Consider the following 24,371-nt stretch of genomic DNA (forward strand, 5'->3'; position numbering starts at 1 on the left):
CAAGAGTTCCAGTGTATAGAGGTGAATGCAGTAAAGTGAACAGAGCTAAATACTGTTCACTGTTGGTACATGGAGGGGATTATAATCACATAGCTTCATGAGAATAGGAGTAGTTTTGCTCACTATTCCCCACTGTGCAAACACACACACACAGAAGGCATTACCTGTTGAAGGCATGTTCAAAGCTGGTGTCTAAGACCAGCTGTATGTAGGAAGATTAGTGTCTAGGACAGTCTGGGTGTGGAGACTCTGATAGCTAAAATGAAAGAAAGGTCAAAGGCAAACGCTGCCGGAAGCATTGATATAAAGGAAGTGGAAATGGCAACTGTCTCATAAAATGGGAAGGGGTGGTGAAGGATTCGTTAATGATGGCTTGAAGATTAACTATTTAAAACTTCCAGGAAAAAATAAAGATGTTATTGAAAGGGGAAAATGAAACCTAAATCAACAGGATAAATTAAGTCATCTCTCTTCTGCATTCCCTTTTCCCCAAAGCAAAATGAATTGCTTCCTCTTCTGTGTTCTCAACATGTTATTCACGTCTCCAGCACAGGAGCTCAATGTAACACCCCAAGTCAAGGACAAATTTTGTCACAGAGTGATCCCACCTCTGAGTCCTGATCCATCATGAAGTAGCAGGGTGTCATTTGGACAGCTCAGTTAACTCTTTACAAGTTTTTCATCAGAAGAGGAATTGATTGTATAGGTTAAATTAGGCAATACATGTTTTACTGAGTGGCATGAACTAAAAGGAGCTCTGGTAGCGTAGTGGTTACGAATCGGGCTGCGAACCATAAGGTCAGCGGTTCGAAACTACCAGCCGCTCCGCTGGAGAAAGATGAGGCTTTCTACTCCCGTAAAGATTTACACCCTCGGAAACCCTGTACAGGGTCGCTATGGGTCGAAACCGACTCGAAGGCACTTAACAACAACAATGAACTAAAATAATAAATGTGTTCGTTATTACGGTACTTGTTCTGTAGTAGAAATTAAACATGTCAAAGTATACATATGAGGAATCTCTGGATGCCCGACACACAGTAAGCACAGGTTGATTGTTAATGAGTAACAGAGTCTTCATTAAAACCTCTGAACACTACCACTTGCCTTTTTGTTAATTCCAAAGCTGTGTCTGTGTGAAACTGCACTCCATGGGGTTTCCAATAGTGGAGTTTGTTGGGAAGTAGATCGCAGGCCTTTCTTCTGGAGTGCCTGTGGGTGAACTTGAATCTCCAGCCTTTCAATTACTTATCAAGTGCATTCATCATTTGCAGCACCTTAGGAGATAGAGACTTAATCTTATGTTCTTAGTCACACTATCAAAGGAGTCCTGGTGTGGCACTGTGGGATAACACACTGGACTGAACGGTCCGTTTAAACTGCAAGGTTGGTGATTCCAATTCACCAGCTGCTCCTGGGAAACCCTATACAAGACTGCTCTGAGTCATAACAGACTCAACAGCACTAATAACAATGACAACATAAGCTCAGGAGTCCTGGTGTGGCGCTGGAGGACAAGCACTGGACTACTAACGACAAGTTAAACTCACCAGCCGCTCCTCGGAAACCCTATATGGGATCACAGAGACAGAGCTGACTTGATGGTTCTTTTTTAAAAAATTTTATATCCCCTCCTTTTTTATTGTGAATTGAGTGATAGTTTACAGGGGAGAACACCAGGTTTACACTCACCCTACCATACTTCGTTTCATTGCAATGATTACAATCCCATCCATGCATCATCATTCAACAGTATTTGCTTCTATTCCCTCTTTTAAAAATATTGTTGTTGTTGTTGTTAAGTGCCATCGAGTCGGTTCCAACCCATAGCGACCCTGTACAGGGTTTCCGAGGGTGTAAATCTTTACGGGAGTAGAAAGCCTCATCTTTCTCCCGCGGAGCGGCTGGTAGTTTCGAACCGCTGACCTTAAGGTTCGCAGCCCAATTCGTAACCACTACGCTACCAGAGCTCCTCTTTTAAAAATATATATACACAAAAACACTCAGGAATATATAATCATTTAAACAACCAAAGGGCACATTCTACAAGCCTGCCAACACACAGCTTTTTTATTTCCATGAGTCCAGAGTCCTTAGCTGCTCTATTCATGTCCTCATCTCTGCCATCACTGTTTCTCTGGCTAGGATCCCACATTCCACTTGATGGTCCTAGGGTCCTCTGTTACTGGACTGTAAGATTAACTACTCCCTTTTTGTTATACATCTTCTACCTTTACAGTTGTGACAATTGCAATAAGTCATGATGACAATTACTCCCCATTGAATCATAAGAATCTTATCCCCATCTCCTTTCGCCAGAACCGTCTTTGTTGTTGTTAGGTGTCATGGAGTTGGTACCAACTCATAGCGACCCTATGTACAACAGAATGAAACACTGCCCGATCCTGGGCCAACCTTACAACTGTCGCCACTCTTGAGTCCATCGATGCTGCCACTTTGCCAATCCATCTTGTTTGTGGTCTTCCTCTTTTTCTCTGGCCCTCCACCTTACCAAACATGATATCCTTCTCCAGTGACTGGTCCCTCCTGACAATATGCCCAAAGTATAAGAGATGAAGTTTGGCCAACCTGGCCTCCAAGGAGCACTCTGTTTGCACTTCTTCCAACACAGATCTGTTGGTTCTTTTGGCAGCCCATGATACTTTCAATATTCCCCTCCAACATGAGAACTGTCTAGACAAGATAAAAACTATTCATTCAGTGGGGATTCTACCTTCCTCGCACACTCTGAAACGAAACTGCCTCTTGAAAACTTAAGTGCCAGTCACTTCGTGCCTTTATAGCTCTCCCTCACTCCCCATTTTAGGTTGCCAATGTCTAAGTTGCCCATCCCTACAATCCTGTGTACAGAGGGGATGGAAATGATCCTTGATGTGAAGATTCCTTCCCTCTCAGTTGGTATTTTAAGCTACTACATCCATAAGTATAGGTCAGATTCATCAAATTGCAGCTATTTACACTTGTTTCCTTTATCAAAAGTTTTGTTTATCTTCTTTAGTTAAGTTCAGATCATTCCCGCCATTGAAGTTAGGTCAAATGGGTACTATCTGCAAGTTTGGGCATTCTTGTGTGTCTCCCCTCCCTTCTTATTAGCTGGATGCTTCATTCTCAGCTCTAGCCCTCCATGGTTATATCCTTGACCAAGGGCCCACGAGTCCCCAGGTCTCACCATACTTCAGACCAACCAGTCCTTCCTCTTCTCTCTCTCATCTCCAGGTTGATGGAGGTCTATGGAATGCGGTGGAACTCAGTCCACATCTTCATTGCTGTTTTCCCCTGACTTCCACTCAACAGGAGACCAACATGGTTGCCAGCAAGCTTACATGCCTGCTCGTGTATTCCCTTTTAGTTTGTCTTAGAAGGGGGTTTGTCCTGAAGGGACGTGATTGCTTGCCTTGATGGCTCTCTGGCAAACATCTTGCTTGTTCTTGTGGTAGCCAATCAGACTGCCATTTTTGTTTTTTATTTTTCCTGCTGGTCTTTCGTTCAAGAAGAATCTTTTGTTCCTCTAGCTGCTCCAGATTGGTCTGCTTGTCCTCTCAAGTGGAAATGTCCCACCTCAGAAGATTCTGGATGGGGATCAAGATACCCCCTAAGATCTTATACACTACAAAGTCTCCGGAAGAAACCTCTTTCACTGGGCAAGATTTAGCACCCCTTTTAGGTATTCCAATCAGTTATAGGCTGAAGACGGTCTTACAAGCTTTCTATAATCATGTTTTAGGATATTCCTTTCCATCCCACTTGTGTCTGTTTTACAGTAGTAGGCAAGGGAAACCAATGTTCATAACACAGTCAAGCATCTTAAAATTATTTTCCTTCTTTTACCCATTCAGACTATGCCTCAATCTCTGTATCACAGAGCCCTATTTTTCCAAGGCTGAGCATTTATCACTATTTACCTGTCCCATTTGGCCCATGCAAACCTGCATAAGTGTTCTCCTATCTACCTTTTTCTTCCATCCTTGTCCCCCGTCTTGTGTATTGCCCTCCCCAACACCCGAACTATATGATGTATCTGTCCCCTACCCTATGATCCACCATCCCCTCCCTCCCTGCCACCCTGGTAACCAACAAATTTTTTTTTCCCCTTTTAGTGTTATCTTAAGCTTTTACAATAATGATCTTATGCAATATGTGTCCTTTTGTGACTAATTTCACTCAATATAATATCTTCAAGGTTCATTCATGTTATGCAGTGGCTTGCAGCTTCCTTGTTATTCAAGGTAGCATAATATTCCATTAAGTGTGTACCAAAGTTTGTTTATCCATTCTTCCATTGATGGGCACTTAGGCTGTCTCCATCTTTTTGCTATTGTGAATAGTGGGGCGATAAACATTAGTGTGCATGTATCAACTTGTGTTCTGGCTCATATTTCATGTGGATATATACCAAGTAGAGGAATTGCTGGATCATTTGGTATTTCTATTTCCAACTTTCTGAGGTAGTGCCATACTGTTTTCCAGAGTAGTTGGACCATTTTGCAATCCCACCAGCAACGTAGAAGGGTCTCAGTCTCTTCACATCCTCTCCAGTATTTGTTGTCCTCTGCTGTTTTGAACTTCGCTGTTACTGCTGGTGTGAGATGCTATCTCATTGTTGTTTTGATTTGCATCTCTCTAAGGAGCTCTGGCCAGCTGCTCCTTGGAAACCCACCCTATACAGGGTCATTATCAATTCAACAGCACTTAACAAGGAGCTCTAGTAGCATAATGGTAATGAATCAGGCTGCAAACCTCAAGGTCAATAATTTGAAATCCGTGGGAGAAAGATGAGGCTTTCTGCTCCCGTAAAGATATACAGCCTCAGAAACCCTGTACAGGGTCACTGTGAGTTGGAACCGACTCCACAATACATAACCACAACCACCGGATGATTGTGAACATTTCTTCATGTTTGTTGGCTGCCCGGATCTCTTCCATGGTGATGTGGCTGTTTGTTGTGCGCATTTTTCAGTTGGGTTGTCTTTTTCTTGTAGAGGTGTTGCAGTTTCCTAGGATTTTAGAGATTAGTCCCTTGTCTGACACGTTGTAGCAAAAGGTATTTTTCCATTTTGTGGGCTTAGATGGTTCTTAACAACATAAACTCAGGTAGGTACTGTGGTAGGAATGTAAATGGATATATTCCTTTTACAGAAATTGGGCAGTATTAAATTTTAAAATGTGTGTATCATGAAATTCAATGTAACCCAGTATATAAAAATAGAGATTCATATAGTTTTAAGTCACAAAGGACACTTACTAATGTTTCTTCCACAACTGGTAACTTTTGTATATATCAACATTGGAATATATCATCAGTTATGGAAGGGTGTAGGGCAGGTATTTAGATTGTAACTCATGTTACAATAAAAGCATCTTCAAAAAGTTTGTGGAAAAATAGAACTAAAAGAGAATGGAAGTTTTCAATGTACATTTTGATGCTCTCTTACATCCATGAAACCTGAATTCCTGAATCCTTGAGAAACCATTTTTGTAAACGCATTGAAGAGTTTAGAAAGATAGAATTACCAGTCTTTCTAGTGTTTTCTTCCAGATAGAAAAATTAGCTTAGGAAATGATTATATAGTATTAAATACGAGTGAATTTTACAGGGTGCATTTGGAGAGGAGGGAGTGCTGGGAAAATATCAATCTTTAGTATGGGTAGTACACCTCAATGTAAAGAAAAAAGAAATCCTTACCACTAGACCAATAAACAGAGTCCTGGTGTGGCACCGTGGGTTGAGGCGCTGGACTGCAAAGTCTGTTTGAACTACAAAGGCCAGTGGTTCAAGATCACCAGCAGCTCCTAGGAAACCCTACAGAGGGTCGCTATGTGTCAGAATCAACAGTAAACAACATCAACACCAAGAAATATTGTGTCAAATGGAGAAAAGATTAAAGTTGTCAAAAACTTCATTTTGCTTGGATCCATTATCAATACTCAAGGAAGCCGCAAACCAAATGACATGCAGCATGAGGAATCTGTTGCGCAAGACCTCTTAAAAAGTGCTCAAGAGCAAAGAAGTCTGAGGACTAAAGTGTGTCTGACCCAAGTCATGGTATTTTCAATAGCCTAACATGCATGTGGAAAAGCTGGGACAGTGAATGAGAAAGATGCATTTGAGTTATGGTTTTGGAGAATACCGAAAGTACCACGGACTGCCAAAAGAACAAACAAACCTGTGTTCAAAGAGGTACAGCCAGAAGGCTCTTCACAAGCCAGGATGGTGAGATTTCATCTCATACCTCAAAAATGTTATACGGTGGAACCAGTCCCTGGAGAAGGACATCATGCTTGGTAAAGTGGAGGGTCAGTGAAAAAGAAGACCCCCCAACAAGCTGGATTGGCACAGTGGCAACAACAATGGGCTCAAGTGTTAACAGCAATTGTGAAGATGGTGCAGGACCCGGCAGTTTTGTTCAGTGAGGGTAGGATCACTATGAATCAGAACCAACTTGATGGCATTTAACAACATATAATAAATATATTTAATTATATTAAAACTATTTTATGGGGTAATAAAAACTGACCAGGAAATTCTACTTCTAGGAATTAATTCCAGGGAAAAAAATCTCAAATAGGTACCAAGATATAGGTATAAATAAGTTTTTAATCCATCTTATTTTAATAAAATGTAGAAACTAATATCCAATCCAGTCCTGGTGTGACACTATAGGTTAAACAAGGAAGAGCAAGGTCGGTTTGAACCCCAAGGTCGGCAGTTAAAACTCAGCAGCTGTTCATCAGAAACACTTACAGGGTTGTTTGGAGTCAGAACCCATTTGACTGCACTTAACAACACTACTATCCAATAGTAGAAATTTTGAGGAATAGGATCTATATAGCCATTAAAAATGATTTTTATTAAGATGGAAAATTCTCAATCACTAAGTAAAAAAGCTATGCTACAAAACAGTGTAACATTGATGATCGTTAAATTACCTGAATGTGATGACTACAGGTGATTTCTCTCCCCACCTTTTAGTCTCTTCCTTCATTACAAATTTTATTTACTGCAGTTTCTCTGATTTCCTACAATTATTATTTACTTAGAATGAGAGCTTCGGTATAAAAGGAAAAAAATACTTCTGTGCCTGTTTGTTAAAAGCCATCATTTCTCAGGAACCTCAGTAAACAATGTTAGAGACACTACTTTATCAAAATAATTTATTAGAAAATATTATACACTACATATTTGAGTATTCAGTAGACAGCACTGTATCCTCATTCCACAGACAAAGTCTCATGGGCCCTGGGGAAACCACTGTGCTTTTGAAGCGACATCTTTTGGATGGAACATTCACGTAGTACACATTGTGGGCATTTAAAGACACACAATGCAGAGAATATAATAATTATCAGGGAAAAAGAAAAACAAAACTCTTGGTGGTAGTAAAATAATGGGTAACTACTTAATAGTCTCAAAATTCTAGGCATTGCTATAGCTAAAATTATTAGTCAATATGACTGGTAGGTTAAAAGGATCAAGGCTTCAAAGGTCAAGTTAACACCGACTCTTCATACATAAAGGAATCTGTAACCCACAAAATGTTTGTGATTTAAGTTTGTACACATGCAAAATTAATGTAAGATTTTTGAAATAACAGAAAAATGATGGGGAACATTTTAGCAATATATTTTGTTAACAAAACATGCATTTCCAGATACATTCTTAAAAAATTTAACTCTTTCAAGACCAAACTATTTTCTGCTGTAAGGTAATATGGGTTTTGAGTCAATGAGTGGGATATATATGCCTAAAGGGGTTTCTGGTGCTGGGATTGGTGGGATGAGGCCTATTTTTTCATATACATGCATTTTACACAGGCCCCATCAAATAGCAGCCCACACTCAAGCTGGGATAAACAGCTTCCTACTATATCCCAGAAGGAGCTCTGAACGTAGTGGTTACGAATTGGGTCATGAATCAGACTGCTACCTCAGGGTCAGCAGTTCGACTACCAGTTGTTCAGCGGGAGAAATATGAGGCTTTCTGCTCCTGTAAAGATTTACAAGCCTCGGAAACCCTGTACAGGGTTGCTATGAGTCGGAACCGAGTCCACAGCACATAACAAAAACAACTACATCCCAGAGGTGGGAAATGTAGAGCGCAATAAATTCCACAGGTCATGAAAGGGTTAAAAAAAAAGTTTATTGTTCGAATTCTAAGCCAGTTACCTTCTTTTTTCAGTATTTTAAATGCAGTCTAAGTAGTGTTCCAATCAGATACAGAACACATGCTTGTTATTTTCAAGAATGGTAGAAGCAACTCCTGGGATAGCTACCAAAGATAGTAAGACTTTAATCTTGACCACATCAGCAATTTTAATTTTTTTTGCAAAAGTTAAACAAACAGTATAAAGCAAAATTTAAAACATCACTGAAAGAAAATACAGGAAAAGTATGGGCCCCTAGGATTAATCAATTTAAGCAGAGTAATTTTCTACAAATTTTACAAAGTGTGAAATCAATGTTTAATCCAAAACAGATGTGAAATTTACAAATTGCTTCTAGAGTTCAAAACTGAAACAACTGAAGTGGTGGCGTTTGATAATTAAACATTGCTTTAATATTTTATTAGAAGAAATATATTTCACACTTCTTTTCCCATCATAATCTAAGCACAAACTTTTCAAAAATCATATAAATCAGTAGATTAAACCATGTTACAACTACCCCAAAATGTAGTATGATGATCAAAAGCTGCATGGAAATCGCTCTAACACTTAAGGATTATACTCATAACCTAACAGAGATTATGAACAAGACCAATATTAATGGGGCCAACATTTCAAAATATTTTACCTATCAAAGCTAGCACCAGGAAAATATTATGCACGTAAGACCGAAAAACAGATTAATCTTTACTTCAGAAAAGGACAGTCCTATAGAGTATTGCTGTCACGAGTTATCTAATAAAAAGGTCTCTGTTTCACTGAGGAATATCTCTGAGCCATTACATCTGACCTGAACATCTTTCTAGTTATTTGGTTTCTATTCAATTTACTGGAATGAAAGACGGTAGTATCAGAGAGAACCCATTTTTTTTTTTTTCCAAGATGCCAATTAAAATAATCTCTATAAAAATTTTAAACTTACCTTTTATAAAAATTAGCACATTCAAGCACTTAAAAAATCACCAAACACTAGTCTCTGAAAGACTAACCAAGACTCCGATATTAAATTCCTTTCTTTTCCCAAAACAGGTTTCATGTCTAAAAATTTGCAACATGCTTAATGGCTGCTATATGGTCATCAAGTCAATACTTAACTCATTGTAAAACATTTGGGGTTTTTCAAGGGTGAAAAAATTTTCATTCATGATTAGAAAGATGAGGAATACCATGAAAGCTAGTGCAGTGGGTATCATATCTCTACCTTAGTCTCAAGAAAGGGAGGGGTCTCCACTTAACAGCAACTCTCTTGATGGCACAATTTATGATCTCTGATCAGTACAAGGTATTATAAGAGAATATAATTTTAACAACGCCACTTTCCCCAAATCAGTCTTTTAAAATCCAACAAAAACTAGGCTGCTAAAATTACAATCTAGCAAATCAAACTGCTTCATCTCAATTAGAAAAATAAAAGACACAAAAGAAACCCAAGCAGCCTAACCTTTATTTGGTGATACAGTGAGTGAAGAGTGTCTCAGAGTGTTCAACACTAAAATCTTACTCATGTGATTAATGCTTCTATCTAAGAAATTTTACTCAGATGTGTGCTTCTTTAAAAATACACATTAGGAGCCCTGCAACTGGGTGTTCTGTTAATACTAGAAATATTTTTCATGGTAATACATTATTTAACTTTCTATAATTAGAGGGAAAAATCATAACGATTATACTTTATTTTTTAACCTGACAGAATATATGTAATATATATATATATATTTATATATATATCTTCCAAAACCAGTGTGCACTTCTAATTGATGCACCTCATTGATCAAATCAAAAAGCTATACATCTTCCAGTATCCACACTATAACACAGACATTGTAAAAATGCACGTTTCTTTAAATCTTTATTTTCCCTTGCATTTATTCGTGGGAAAAAGGATATAGAAGTTGCACTGCAGAACTCTATGTATTTAGAACAAAACATTATATCCTACATTAAAAAAAATAATTTTATCAAAACCGCATTTCAATCACAATCGTGTATGATTTTCAGTTGGTTAGGGTCCATGTTGAAATTGCACTTTGCAGAGATCTTGACAACATTCTTCATGGCCCTTGCGTGTTTCAGCCTATGTGTTTCTCAGCAGACACAGGCTCCTCCAGGGTTTTCTTTTGGTTCCCCTTACGTGAGTATTTGTATTTGTCTACATAGGCTTTTACCAAATTTGCTACTTTAGTAGAATTTACTTCTCCACTCTTACTATGACAAACCTGAAGGAAAAAAGGGGTTGGGGAAGATGGGGTGAAATTTTTATCAGGGTTAGAGAAATAAAAGCAAAGTGGAGAGCTCTGTGAAAAATCAACTCAGAGAGATGACCACATTTATTTCTAATGTTTAGAGTACATGTGAACTTTTTTAAATGGCAAAAAAAGCAAGAAGAATTAGTGGGAGCCAGCTTTTATTATTATTTTAATGAGACTTAAGTATTTCCTATATTAAATTACAGGTGATTCAAAATAGTATGTATATATAATGCTACTAAAGCTGTTAACTTACTTTATCTACTGCTTTTCGTACAATCTCTTTATATTCTTCCTTGGTAATATCTTTATTTTGGTAGAATGGTTTAATGGCTAATTTTACTTCCTGGGCTGCTTTTTCTTGAATTTGCAATTTCTGGTAAGAGAAAAATACAGAATTGTTAGTTACCAATCACATACTCAAAAAAAAAAAAAAAAAATCTAAAAACACTGCACATTTACATTATTCCAAGAAACTCTTCAAACATTAGTGACAAATTCAAAAATTATTAACAAACTAATCATTTAAAAAACAATGATGAAATATTACCCAGTTATCACTGGGCATCAACATAGTTTGATGAGAAATTTCAAATACTGGAATTTAAGAATATGAATAAATTCCCTTCAGCACTTAAAACAGAAAGCTGATATTACTTAATCTTTGTTTCTATTATATACAGAATTATGTAGGTTGCTCTCAACCTTGAACTTGCCTTGTCTGTCTTCGAGCTATCTGCGCTGGCTTCCACTGTAACACTTACTTTGCTTTCTGCCAATTTTACAGCAGCATTAGAGGCTTTGCTGTGACTTGATGACGAAGTATTACCAGAACTTGGTCCCTGAATTGTTCCCATGTTTCCTGGGGCTGCTGTCGGAGCAGGCAAGACAGGCGCACTCATGTTATTACTTACATGAGAAGCACTAGGAATACCCTGTTTTAAAGAGTTATCAATTAATGAATTAGTTGCACTTCAAACAAATGTTACAGTCATGTATTAGAAATAACATTAAAAAACACAAAATGATTCAAACTGAAGAGAAATGCGTATTTTCAGGTCATTTATACCTAAAAAAGAATAAGCCTTTTAGGTATAAATTTACATCTGAAGAAAAATAAGTGGCATTCTTAAATAGAGCCCTATCCAAATATGTCAACATGACTTTGAAATTATGACATGTATGTATACTGTGAAATTCTTACAGCAACACTAAAAACAAAGATGTAGAAGACTAGAAATTTTTGAAAAATGCTATCTGTCCTTCAAGGTTGTTTATACATATTAATCAAAATAAGGGCTCCTACTGACTCAATGGCAGTGGTGGTGTGGTGGTTATGTGCCGTGGAGTCGGTTCCGACTCTTAGCGACTCTGTACAGGGTTTCTGAGGCTGTAAATCTTTGTTGTTATGTGCCATGGAGTCGGTTCTGACTCATAGCGACCCTGTACAGGGTTTCCGAGGCTGTGAATCTTTACGGGATCAGAAAGCCTCACCTTCCTACTGCGGAACAGCTGGTAGTTTTGAACTACTGACCCTGACGTTAGCAGCCTGATTCGTAACCACTATGCTATCAGAGCTCCTTTGATTTTATTTAAAGATGGGAAAAAACCAGGTAGTGAAGTGGCTATCAGTAAGTTAGTAGCAGAAAAAGATGTAAGATATCAAATTCTGTTCTTTCCACTATATTGTGCTGTCAGGATTCTAGCATTTCCAAAAGGTATCTAAGCAAAGGTAGCCCTGTTATCACAGTAGGTTAAGCATTAGGCTGCAAACCGAAAGTTCAGTAGTTCAAATCTACCAGCTGCTCTTCAGGAAAAAAAATGAGGCAGTCAGTCTACTTCCATAAAGATTACAGTCTCCGCTATGAGTCAGAATTGACTATATAACAGCGGGCTTGGTTTTTATGTTTTTAAAGCTATAAACAACACAAGGTTTGTGAATATTATATGAAAGAGGGGGAATAAAGTTTACCATAAACCTAATCAAATAAACAATTGATACCAGGAAGCTTAAGAGTTACCAATAGCTACATTTTTACAATGCTGATTAAACTTCTGTTGCTAAAACCATACCTGTAATTGCTTTCCATCTGGCTGTGCAGCAATGTAGTTGACTTGTTGGGATGGTGGGGGAGGGGGAGGTGGTGGTGGCAGTCCCTGAGATCCACTGGTAGGAGCAGCTACCTGCATAATAGGCATTCCTGTATGGAGATGCAAGGGCAGCTGAGGATGCACATTATATGGGTTGCGTTGGATGTTCATCAAAGGAGCGTGAACGCCCACTGGATATGGGAAGATAGTCATGGGCTGGTGTGCATTCATCTGTTGCTGCATTACATTCACCTGTGGTTGCATCATATTTATAGGTAGCTGAGAACTATCCCCTTGTTGGTTGGTTTGGTCTTTTAGGTTCGAATCTATCAACAAATAAAAATAAAATTTAAAAAGGCTTGTGAAAAAAAAAACCATGTTAAAAAATTCTTTAGAGATGCAAAGAACTGCTGGTCATAGTAGAATTAAGTATAGAATAATAGACTTGGTAAATCAAAACCCTAATCTCTAATTATGTAGCATAACCTATTTCTAAATAATATGGACAGATTTTCTAAAAGTGACCATTTCTAAAAGGAAATGGTCAATGAAAATGATTTTTTAATAAATAGCTTAACATAATATCTGTCAACATTAGCAAAGAATCAGTAGCTCAAGAAACTAATTGACTAAAGAAATAATCCTAAAACTTAAGCTACTAAACTAGAAGTTAATAGGTTTTTTATTTTCAAATTATTTAAAATTCAAGGAAAGATAAATAAAAAGAATGAAATATTTGTCTAAGAACAATGATTAAAAAATTTCTCAAGTGCACACATATGAAATAGAGATTAAATTCTGCATAGGAACATCCTATAGACTCTGTTAGTGTTAACAAATATACTTAAAATTCAGAACCATTATTAACAGTGATCATTTCAATTCACAGTAATAGGACATTAGGTTTAAAGTCTTCCTTCAGATTAAAAAGCATCAGTAAATAGAGAATGTTACCCTGGTCAGCTGTTTCTTCTTCTTGTCTCGTCCATCCAGACTGTGGACCTGAAGAAGTCCTGCCTCTTCGTGAGTAATAGTTCTGTACATCTGCTGGGAGAGTCTTTCTCACAGCCCAACTAGATGCAGATGTCCACCCTGATCTATCTGCTGGCGAATCAAATGAGAACTCTTGCTCATTTTTTCGCTTATAGGGCTGCTGTTCCACAAATTTAAAGGAATCGTTCCCTGAACTATTTGAATTTCCTGACAGGGGTTTTCGGTTTTGCCACCGGTTTTCATTCTGATCTGTGTAGGCAAAACCTCCTCGGTAAGTGCCTCTGCCACGGTTACCTCTCCCACGGGCAGACATCCAGCCTGAACCAAAGTGTTTATTCCAAGAATTCCCTGTATTTTCATTTCTAGTTTCTTCCCAGTGAGTGTCTTTTAACTTTTCTGGATTTCTGGTCCTTGGATCAGGCCCTGAGTTAATTTTTTCTGTTACCCAACTGGGACAGTCATTTCTGCGTTTGTCAGAATTCAGATCATCAGCATCAGGATTGGTGCCATTTTTCTCTTTCCTGGTATTTTCATTCTGTTTCTCTGGGTCACTCTTTCTATACCGATCATTTCCTCGTGGACACCTCCAAGTATCATTTGTCCATCTTTCCTTCCACCGAGGAGAATAACTGTCTCTTTCATTTCTACCAAATGATGAATTCTTGCTTTTTGTTCTAGATCTTGAAGGTGACCTAGAACGAGATCTGGACCTAGCCCACCTTCTGGTTCTCCCTTCTCGATCTCTCCTCTGTCCATCTCTATCACTTTCTCTTTCTCTACTTCGGGACCTGGAGTTTTCTCTTGGAGAGGAATCTTTCACTCTTGACTGAGATCTTCTGTTCTCTCTTGACGTGTCTCTTTTTGGGGAGAGTGATTCGGATCTTTTGCCCTCCCTAGTACTGTCTCTTTTTGGAGACTGAGATGGCCTCCTTTCTCTTGCAATATCCTTTTTAGGTGACTGAGATCGAGATTTCCTTCGTCCACGTGCAGGTTCCTTCCTAGGAGATGGTGATCGAGACTTCCTGCTTTCTTTTGCAGTTTCTTTCTTTGGAGATGGAGACTGAGACCGTTTTTTTTCTCGTGCAGTGTCTCTGTTGGGAGACCAAGTTGTAGACGGGGAATGAAATCTAGATCTTCGAGTACGAGGCTTTTTGGCTTTATCCATTGTTTCTACTGAGCTTTCAGATGGTTGAGATACAGTTTCAACCTTTTCATCTGCAGGATCAGAAGGTAGTATATTATTTTCAGAACTCTGCTCTACAGAATTTTCATTTGATTTCTTTGAATCAGTATTAACAGAAGGTTCAATTTCAGATTCATTCTGGTCACTACAAAACGAATCACACTCCATAGGTATCATTTCATTATTGTCCTCACCAAAATGCTTCTGAATCTCTTCAGGCTGTGTATTAGGCAAATCTGTAGGTATGAGGTGTTCATCTAGACAGTCAGTCTTTTCTTCTAAACATTTCTCTAATTTTGTATTGTCAGGATCATTTTTTATTAAATTATTTTCAGAGTCTTGAGTACTATTTAAAATTTCAGACCCTGAACTATCACACTTTACAACTATTTCTGCATCTTCAGGTCCATCATGTTGAAGCAACTGAACCTCTGTGCTTTCAATGAGTTCTTTGTCCACTGCTGGTATCTTTTCACCCTCAGAAGACTCTAACTTGGGACTCTCTAAATTCTGTTCTATTTGTACTGTAGAATCTTCATGATCAATTTCTACTGTGGATCTCTCTACTGTTTTATCATTTTCATTGGCCACTGACTCTGTGTTCTCAAGTAACTCAGCTACAGGGCTAGACACAGGTTGATGTATTTCAGTTTCAGATCCCAGACACTGAAGATCATCTGGAAGATGGTCTGTGTCATCTTCTGTTTTAACCTCTGGTTCTAAAAGCTTTGATATTTGGTCTTGATTTGCTAACGAATCATCTTCTTTCTCAGAAATAGTTTTAGAAATGTCACTTTCAACACACAAAACATTAGCCTCTATATCTGTATTCTCAACTTTTTGTATTTCTTCCTCCTCTCCAATTAGCACAGGAGGATCTTGGGTATGAGACTCAGAAGATGAAGCCTTCACAGTTTCCTCTGTGTCATGGTTCTCAATGTGTTCCACACTTGTATCTATATGCTCACTGCAACTTCTCAAGCTATTAGCAGACTTGTTTTCTTCATCTGTCTGCACAGTAAAAGTGTTACTACTTTCTATATCTGACTGGTGCTCTTTCTCTAACACCGGTGGTGCATCAGATTCTGCTGTTTCTTCATCTACTGAATCACTCGAAGATGATTTTTCAGGACGAGGTACCGAGCTCCGTAATTTCTTTTTCAGTAAAGGTGGTTTTCGTCCTCTTCTCATAGATTTCCGTTTTGGAGCCTGTCTTGTTTGCTTTTCTGACTCAGCTGTAGAAGAAACACTTACAGATGGATTACTGCCATCTGGGGCATCACATCCAGAATTATTTGATACTGGGGACTTCTGAGACTGACTGACTGTTTCAGTTCTCATATTACGTGTAGATCTCCTTGTAGGAGTTGTTGTCGCAGGTTTTCGTCTTGATCCTCTGGTATTTGAGGTGCCAGAAGTTTGCTTCTTCTCCTCTCCCTCTTGAGTATGTGCTAATGCATATCCCTTGCAAGAAGTACCTAGTAATATTTAAATAAATATAGTAAATATGTGCTTCAATAAATGAAATAGCTTGACTTCAGCTAATTTTAATGTGTAACAGACATTTGTAATAAATTGAAACAAGATATACTGGTGGACCAAACAGATTATGAATAAGTGCATAGTAACTAACATTTGAGTAATATGAAGTGTTTATTAGCTACTTTTAAAGCTACTGAAAATGAGTAATCATCAGATTTGGATTCATGTGTGCAATTTTAGACAAAAAAGGAAAATATGCTTGATCTGGTAACCACCATTTGCTTTATGAACTGGGACCATCTAGGCAAAAGACAAGAAAAAATGGATAAGTTATCTATATACAGACAAAAACTTAAGTTATTTATTCATAAAAAATAAACAGAGAATGTCACCTTTTAAATTTTTATGGTTTGGATTCTGAAGCCCTAAATAGAAGGGGGACTTCAAATTAAGAGTTCGTTGAAATCCTGAAGTTGTAATGTCTTAAAGTAAATGGAAGTTTCTAGTTGGAAGGATTTTAAAATCAAATCACAGTCTAAATATTTATAGAAATATCTAGGATTATCATACCCTATTTTATAGCTTCACACTTAACTTTTCATAAGATTGAAAGAATACTACTAATAAATAACAACTTGAAGAACATATAACAAGCTTTACCAGAATTTTCTAAAGATATGGTACTTGTTGGAAAAATAGTTCTTGGGAACACAGAAGAAATGAGAGGAAGGACTTCGGTTTCAATATTCCTGGGAACAAAACCATTTCTGAAAATTAAAAACAAAGATACTTTTGTTTTTTAAAAAATAAACAAGCAGTTAAAAAGAAACGATTAATTCTCTAAATCAAGTTGCAAATTTAAAATATAGTGCTTAAACTATTTTTTTTCTAAATAACAGTAATTTCAAGGTTAGTCATTGTTCAAAGATGGCTACCAACCAGCTGCAAAGAAAAAACTTTTAAAAGTCTAAGTCTTACTTTTAAATGATTGCAGAGATCAAGAGTAACATTAAAAACAAAACCCACAGATAGTAGTATTTTATGCCAAGAGATTTTTGTTTTCTTCTTCTTCTTTTTTGACACTTAAAAACAAATTATCAACTTTGAGGCACAGTTCACACACAATAAAATGCATACAAGACAGTTTCATGACTTTTGACCAATGTATACATCTGTGTAACCACCACTCCAGTCAAGAAATAGAACACTCCCACCAGACCAGAAAAAGATTCACCATGTCCCTTTGCAACCTTTATCCCTGAATATAGGCAACCAATGAACTACACTGTATTTTAAAATCCCCTGATACAAAAATAATAGCTCTTCTAAGTCTCCAGTCGCTTCGCAAGGCCTGCTAGGTTCCCTGAAGGTGTTTGTATCCAAATCCAACTCACTCTTAGCTTTTCCTTTTTCAAAAAAATCTTTGTTTAATTAAGAGGGAGTTTCTGTGAGGCACAAATGGCTAAGCAGTTGACTTAGCAGTTTGAACCCACCAAGAGGTGCCTTTGCATATAGGCCTGGCAATATACATCCTGAAAAGCCACAGCCTTAAAAACCAAAAGACACCAAAGTTCTACTGACACAGTGGGTTGCCAAGAGTCAAATCAACTCAAAGGCATCCAACAACGATAATAATATGAGTCAGGCTGCTAACCTCAAGGTCAGCAGTAGGAAATTACCAGTCACCCACTCCATGGGAAAAAGGCTTCTGCTCCCATAGAGATTTACAGCCTTAGGAACCCTATACAGGGTTAGTATGATTCGGAACTGACTCCACAGCACACCATTACCACATGTACAAAAATATAACTGTAAAGAAAGGTTTCTTATCACACATATTGAGATTTCCTCATTTTATACCTATTGCTATTCCATTGTCCTTCCTAAAAGGATACAGCCCTATGAAAAAATAGTACATAAAATATAAAGTCACAACTGTTAAAGACATGAGACTAAGGAAGGAACCTCAGGTCTTTCCTTAGGACCTGGATCTAATTATACAGTATGTACCTAATGTATAAACTGTGATATGCAGATAACACAACCTTGCCTGATAAATGCAAAGAACGAAAACATCTACTGATGAAGAACGAAAAATGCACCCTTCAGTATGGATTACACCTAACATAAACAAAAATCCTCACAACTGAATCAATCAGAAATATCATGATAAACAAAGAAAAGCTGGAAGTTATCAAGGATTTCATTTTCCTTGAGTCCACAATCAATGCCCATGAAAGCAGTACTCAAGAAATCAACATATTGCATTCTGCAAATCTGCTGCATAAAACCTCTTTATGTTAAAAGCAATGGCATCACCTTGAGGAGTACGATGAGCCTGACCCAAATTATATTTTTAATGATCTCATGTACATGTGAAAGCAGGATAATGAATAAGACAGAAAATGGAGGATGATCACATCTGATCACAAAATGGAAAATGAATATATCATTCATAACTGTCAAAGCAGTGAGAATGATGACCCAGGCAAGCAGACAAATAATCTTAACCATCAAGGCCAGTACCACCCTCACCTCATAACTCGGGGTCCATTACTGCCACATATATGTTGTTAATGCAAAAAAAATTGACAGTATTCTTTTTTAATATTGTTCTAAATGTGAAATGTTGGACAATGAGATCGCCAATAAGTAAAAAGAGAGTGTAAGGAACCTTACTATTCCGGGGTTCTCCCTCTTAAGTGAGTTTAGCACATAAATATCTACATTTATTATACAGAAAAATTAGGGATTATTTATCAAGGGTCCTTTAAACAGAAATCAACCTTTATTAGACATTTGAAACACAAGTCTTAATTTATACAGGATTTTCTTGGGAACATATCTGTGGACTAATACATTCCTGTTAGCATGTAAACACGTCAGTAGACAATAAAAAATATTTTACCTTTCAATTCCAGGTAACGTATCACGAAACCATGCAAAGTCCAGTTCCTGTCTTTTCTGCCTAATCACTGCACTCATTTCATTCACGTCTATAAATTCTGTACTAAAAGATAAATTTTAGACCTTTGTCAGAATTTTAAAAAATCCAAGTTCACAGGAAAAATTGTATTATACAAAAAAGATAACTGGGTGTTCATAACTAGCATTATTAATCCCATTTGAAAGAATTAAAACTTTTTTTCTATTTAAATTTGCAAAATGAACTCATAATTGAAGTTAGCAAGTAAAATTTCAAATGTGCCAAAGCTGCAACAATAATTCACTGGAAGAAAATTTAGGTGCAATTGTTTCCCATCTGAAATCAAGCATATAAGATAAATAAATAAATAATAAAAGGAGGGTGTGGTTACTGGAACAAACAAACAAAAGGCATAGTTCAGCTTTTCAAAGGATTAAGAAGTATTTGTTTCTATGTTATTTTGCTAAACTCTAACATTAAATTGTACAATGTTACTGTTTACAGTAGTTAAACCAACTGTATATGACTGTAAAGCCCCAACTTATCTAATTCCATAACCCTCTACTTAGTGTCATCATATGGACTATGATCTGTTTTAAAAGGATTCTGCTTTTTTAGGTAGTGATCCCACAATTTAACAAGTAGACCACTTTTCTATCACATGGAAAACTTGTTACCTTACTTATTACAAAAATAATGCCCACTGGCCTAGGCAGTCATAATTTTTTGTTGGAACTCAGAGTTTCTAAATTCCTATCAAAAGTTAATTGTAATGATTAAAACAGCATATACAAACATTATAAATTAAAAGTAGAGAACACTAACCAGTATGCTCTATGGGTATAAGTAGATCCTCCAGTGTGACTACTAGAAGAAAATATATTGGAGAAAAAGTTTCTGAAGTACTGATTTGTACAGTTTGATCTTCGAGGCTAGAAAAGTAAAAAGTGGTTTTTGAAATAATAAAACCTTCATGGTAATTATGTAATAGTCATATTTTATATACAGGAGGCACTGGATATATACAAAATAATCATAAAGTGTTATTATCTAAGAAAAATAACTTTTATTTCAACTAACCTTATTAATCTTCATTGTTGCATTTTTCTTTTCTCCTGTTTCACTGTAAGAAGAGTTCCCTGTTCAAAGATATAAAAGGACTTGGCTATCTTATCATAATACCAGCAATCAAAGTTGAAGACTGGCTAACATTTCATTTTGTTAAACATAAGCTTGCCAAGTGCTGGGACAAAGTAGATGGTAAACAAAAACAAGCACCCACGACACAGCTGTCAGTCTTTCACAGACTGTGGTGGCTTGTACGCTGTGGTGATGCTGGAAGGTACATTACCCAGCAGGGTTATCCAGGATGGACAGATTTCAGTGGCACTTCTGGATGAAGAAGACAGACTAGGAAGAAGGTGGACTATTTCTTAATGTTTAACCACGAGAGCCAAAATATAACCTTGAAAATAACCCATGTGAGTTTAGAGATCATCTCAAGAACAGATTTGATGCATTAGACACTAATGACCAAAGACCAAAGAGTCATGGGATAACATCAAGATCATCATATAGGAAGAAAGCAAAAGGTCACTAAGAAGACAGGAAAGAAAGAAAAGACAAAAATTCATGTCAGAAGAGACTCTGAAACTTGCTCTTGAACATAGCGTCACTAAAACAAATGGGAAAAGTGAGGAGGAAATGAGCTGAACAGAAAATTTCAAAGGGCAGCTCAAGAAGACAAAATAAAGTATTAGAATGGAATGTGCAAAGATCTGGAATTAAAAAGCCAAAAAGCAAGAACATGCTCGGCATTTCTTAAGCTGAAAGAACTGAAGAAAAAATTCAAGCCTCAACTCGCCATACTGAAGGATCCTATGGGCAAAATATTGAATGATGCAGAAACAAAAGAAGATGGAAGGAATATACAGTCACTGAACCAAAAAATATGGTTGATACTCCACCATTTTAAGAGGTAGTAAATAAGGAGCTCTGGTAGCGTAGTGGTTACGAATTGGGCTGCTAATCTCACGGTCAGCAGTTTGAAACTACCAGCTCTTCCACGGGAAAAAGATAAGGCTTTCTGCTCCCATAAAGATTTACTGCGTCAGAAACCCTGTACAGGGTCGCTATGTGTCGGAACCGACTCCACGGCACATAACAACAATAACAATATGATCAAGAACCAATGATACTGAAGGATGAAGTCCAAGTTGCACTGAATGCATTGGTGAAAATCTAGCCTCCAGGAATTGATGAAATAGAAACCAAAATATTTCAGCAAATTTATTCATCACTGGAGGCGCTCACTCATCTATGACAACACACTTGTAAGACAGCTAGCTACCTAGCCAACTAATTGGAAGAGATCCATATTTGTACCCATTCCAAAGAGAGATGACCTAACAGAATGCAGAAATCATTGAACAATATCACTAATGCCACATGATATTACAATTCTGAAGATAACTGAAAAGTGGTTGCAAGAGGACATCAACAGGGAACCGCCAGAAATTAAAGTCAGACTCACATGAGGATGTGGAACTAAGGATATTGCTGTTGTCATATGGATCTTGGCTGAAAGCAGAGAATATCAAAAAGAAATTTACGTACGATTTACTATGATATACTGTGTGAATCATGACAAACTATGGACAACATTGTGAAGAATGAATTAACTGTGTTCTTGAGGAACCTGTATATAGACCAAGAGTCAGCTGTTTGAACAAGGGGACACAACAAAGTTTTAATCTGAGCAAATAATCCAAGCAGCTGGATTATAAGAAGAACATGCATTAGGATTGGAGGAAGACTCAATATGCAGATGATATAACCTTGCTTGCTGGAATCAAAGAGGACTTAAAATACTAATGAAGATCAGCCTTCAGAATGGATTACACTTGAATGTAAGTAAAACAAAGATTCTCACCAATGGACCAATAAGTAGTTATCATGATAAGTGGAGAAAAGATTAAAATTGTTATACTTCATTTTGCTTGGATCCACAATCAATGCTTGTGGAAACAGCAGTCAACATCTCAAACAATGCACTGCATTAGGCAAAACTACTGCAAAACACTTTTAAAAGTGTTCAACAGCAGAGAGATCAGTTTGAAGACTATGGTATTTTCAATTGCCTCATATGCAGGGGAAAGTTGGATGATAAATAAGGAAGATGGCAGAAGGATCAATGCATTTGAATTATGGTGTTGGAGAATAAATATTTAAAGTATTCTGGACTGCTAAAATGACAAACAAATCTGGTGTTGGAAGAAGTATAGTTTGAAAACTACTGCTAAGCCAGGATGGTGAGACTTTCTATTATTTTGGACTTACTATCAGGAGAGACTATCCCTGTAGAAGTATATCATGACTGCTTAAGAGGAGGGTCAGTGAAAAGGAGGAAGACCTGCAACAAGAAGCAATGACACATTGGCAACAGCCATGGGCTCAAACATAAAAATTGTGAGGATGGCTCAGAATCTAGCAGTGTTTCGCTGTGCAAAGGATTCTGCTATGAGTGAAACCAATTCAATGACACCTACCAACAGCAATAACAATAAGTGCCGCTTTGTCCTTTTATTTTAAAAGGTTATAAACCAGTAAGATTTCTAGCATATTGTCAAGAGAATGCTGAACTATGTGAACGTTTCATTTTTAATTTATAGCACATGCAATTATATTAATTTTCCTAAATGCTAATATTATCATATCTGCAACTAGAGAAAAACATAAGAGACAATAATAATCTGATGAGGCATACGTGTATAAAATGGCTTTAGGTTATTAAAATTCTAGGCAACATTTCCTGCCCCCGTATACTAACTTAAACCATCTTATAACAAAAAATATATACAAGAAGTCAAAGTATTTAATATCAATAATGTATCTAGTACTTCATTTACAGTTATTGTATAAAAAATCAACAACTATCAACTCACCTTAAATAGGAGATAACCAAGGATGACTTCATGGTCCAGCTCATAAGCAAAGAAAGAGAACTGGGGCTATCAGTTCTTTAGAAACCACAGATCACCAATTAGACACTCTTAGTACTCACTTCAACTTAAGTACCTTTCTTTCTCTTCAAACTTTATAATTAGAAGGAAAATTATAAGCTTGCAGTGTGTTTTTGGCTGCACTGCTTATGAATTGTTTTTTTGTTTGTATTACTTTTCACATCTGGAAATTTTTCACGGGTTCTTCCATCTATCCTTTATTTTCAGGACTAAGGGAGATTAAGGATACTTTTTGCTAATCACAAAAATCGTGTTTACATCTTTAAAGATTACTACTCTTTACTATCAGGAGTGTGTTGCTAGTCAACTTTATCAATAGATTTGTGCTCATGAGCTGGATTACAGTAAAAAAAAAAAAAAAAAATGCTGCTGGCAATGTTCTTGCTCTTTGCTCAGAGTTCTGAATAAAGTGCAAATGGCAACTGTCTTTTTTAGCCTTCAGCTCTGCTTGCCTCACAAATGGACTTTGTTCTAAATAAATCACCCTAACTAGGAGAAACCTATTTTCTGCTATAACAGACCATATATATTTAGTTTTTCTGTCAGTAAATACACCTGATAATAAATAACTTTCTACTTATTAGCAGACTAATTTCCTGTTAGGTTACTATATACATCTGCTTGTAGGTTTAGTACTGTTATCATCCTCAGAACTGTGAAACAAACTTAAATCCAAGTGTGTGTATTGGTGAGGAGAGGGGGCTGAGTTCCAGTAAATTAGCATCTCTTTCTCTTGAGAACACATCTATGAAATACGTTTATTGAAAATGTGTGGTAATGGGTATGGGAAAAGAGTGGAATACACACACACACACACATGCTGTTGTTAAGTGCCGTCAAATTAGTTATGACTCATAGTGACTCTGTATAAGGTTTCCGAGGAGCAGTTGGTGGGTTTGAACTACTGACTCTTGTGGTTTGAAGTCCAGTGCTGATTCTACAGCGCCACACCAGTAGTACACACACACACACAAATGAGTAAAAAATCATCTGCATGCTGGTTGCAGAATTTATTTTAATCAACTTTGAGAAAAGACAAATGCGTCATTTTTCAACACAATCTCCTTGCTTTTCAATAAATTTTGTCCATCTGTCAACAAGTTTTCATATTCCCTTATTAAAAAATGTTTTAGGCTAAGCTGCAAGTGACAAAGGCACCACGGTCTTCACTTCTTTATCCAAGGTGAATCTCCACCCTCGAAGGGCTGATTTCTGGGGACCAAACAGGTGCAAGTTTGATGAAGT

General features: G+C 37.1%; 1 protein-coding gene across 1 annotated transcript in view; it reads right to left on the reverse strand.

Moving 5' to 3' along the window:
• Positions 1 to 10,252: 10,252 nt before the first annotated feature.
• Positions 10,253 to 24,371, reverse strand: part of SCAF11 (SR-related CTD-associated factor 11) — a 63,306-nt gene continuing 49,187 nt past the window's right edge. Inside the window, exons 6-14 of the mRNA XM_006865350.1 lie at positions 20,185 to 20,243; positions 19,930 to 20,036; positions 19,087 to 19,188; positions 16,839 to 16,945; positions 13,475 to 16,174; positions 12,503 to 12,846; positions 11,146 to 11,364; positions 10,686 to 10,805; positions 10,253 to 10,399 (exon numbers count right to left, since the gene is read on the reverse strand). Coding sequence (XP_006865412.1) covers positions 10,253 to 10,399; positions 10,686 to 10,805; positions 11,146 to 11,364; positions 12,503 to 12,846; positions 13,475 to 16,174; positions 16,839 to 16,945; positions 19,087 to 19,188; positions 19,930 to 20,036; positions 20,185 to 20,243 — 3,905 coding nt within the window. The remainder of the gene's footprint in view (positions 10,400 to 10,685; positions 10,806 to 11,145; positions 11,365 to 12,502; positions 12,847 to 13,474; positions 16,175 to 16,838; positions 16,946 to 19,086; positions 19,189 to 19,929; positions 20,037 to 20,184; positions 20,244 to 24,371) is intronic.

The sequence above is a fragment of the Chrysochloris asiatica genome, unplaced genomic scaffold, assembly GCF_000296735.1.
Source record: "Chrysochloris asiatica unplaced genomic scaffold, ChrAsi1.0 scaffold00077, whole genome shotgun sequence".
NCBI classification, from domain to species: domain Eukaryota; kingdom Metazoa; phylum Chordata; class Mammalia; order Afrosoricida; family Chrysochloridae; genus Chrysochloris; species Chrysochloris asiatica.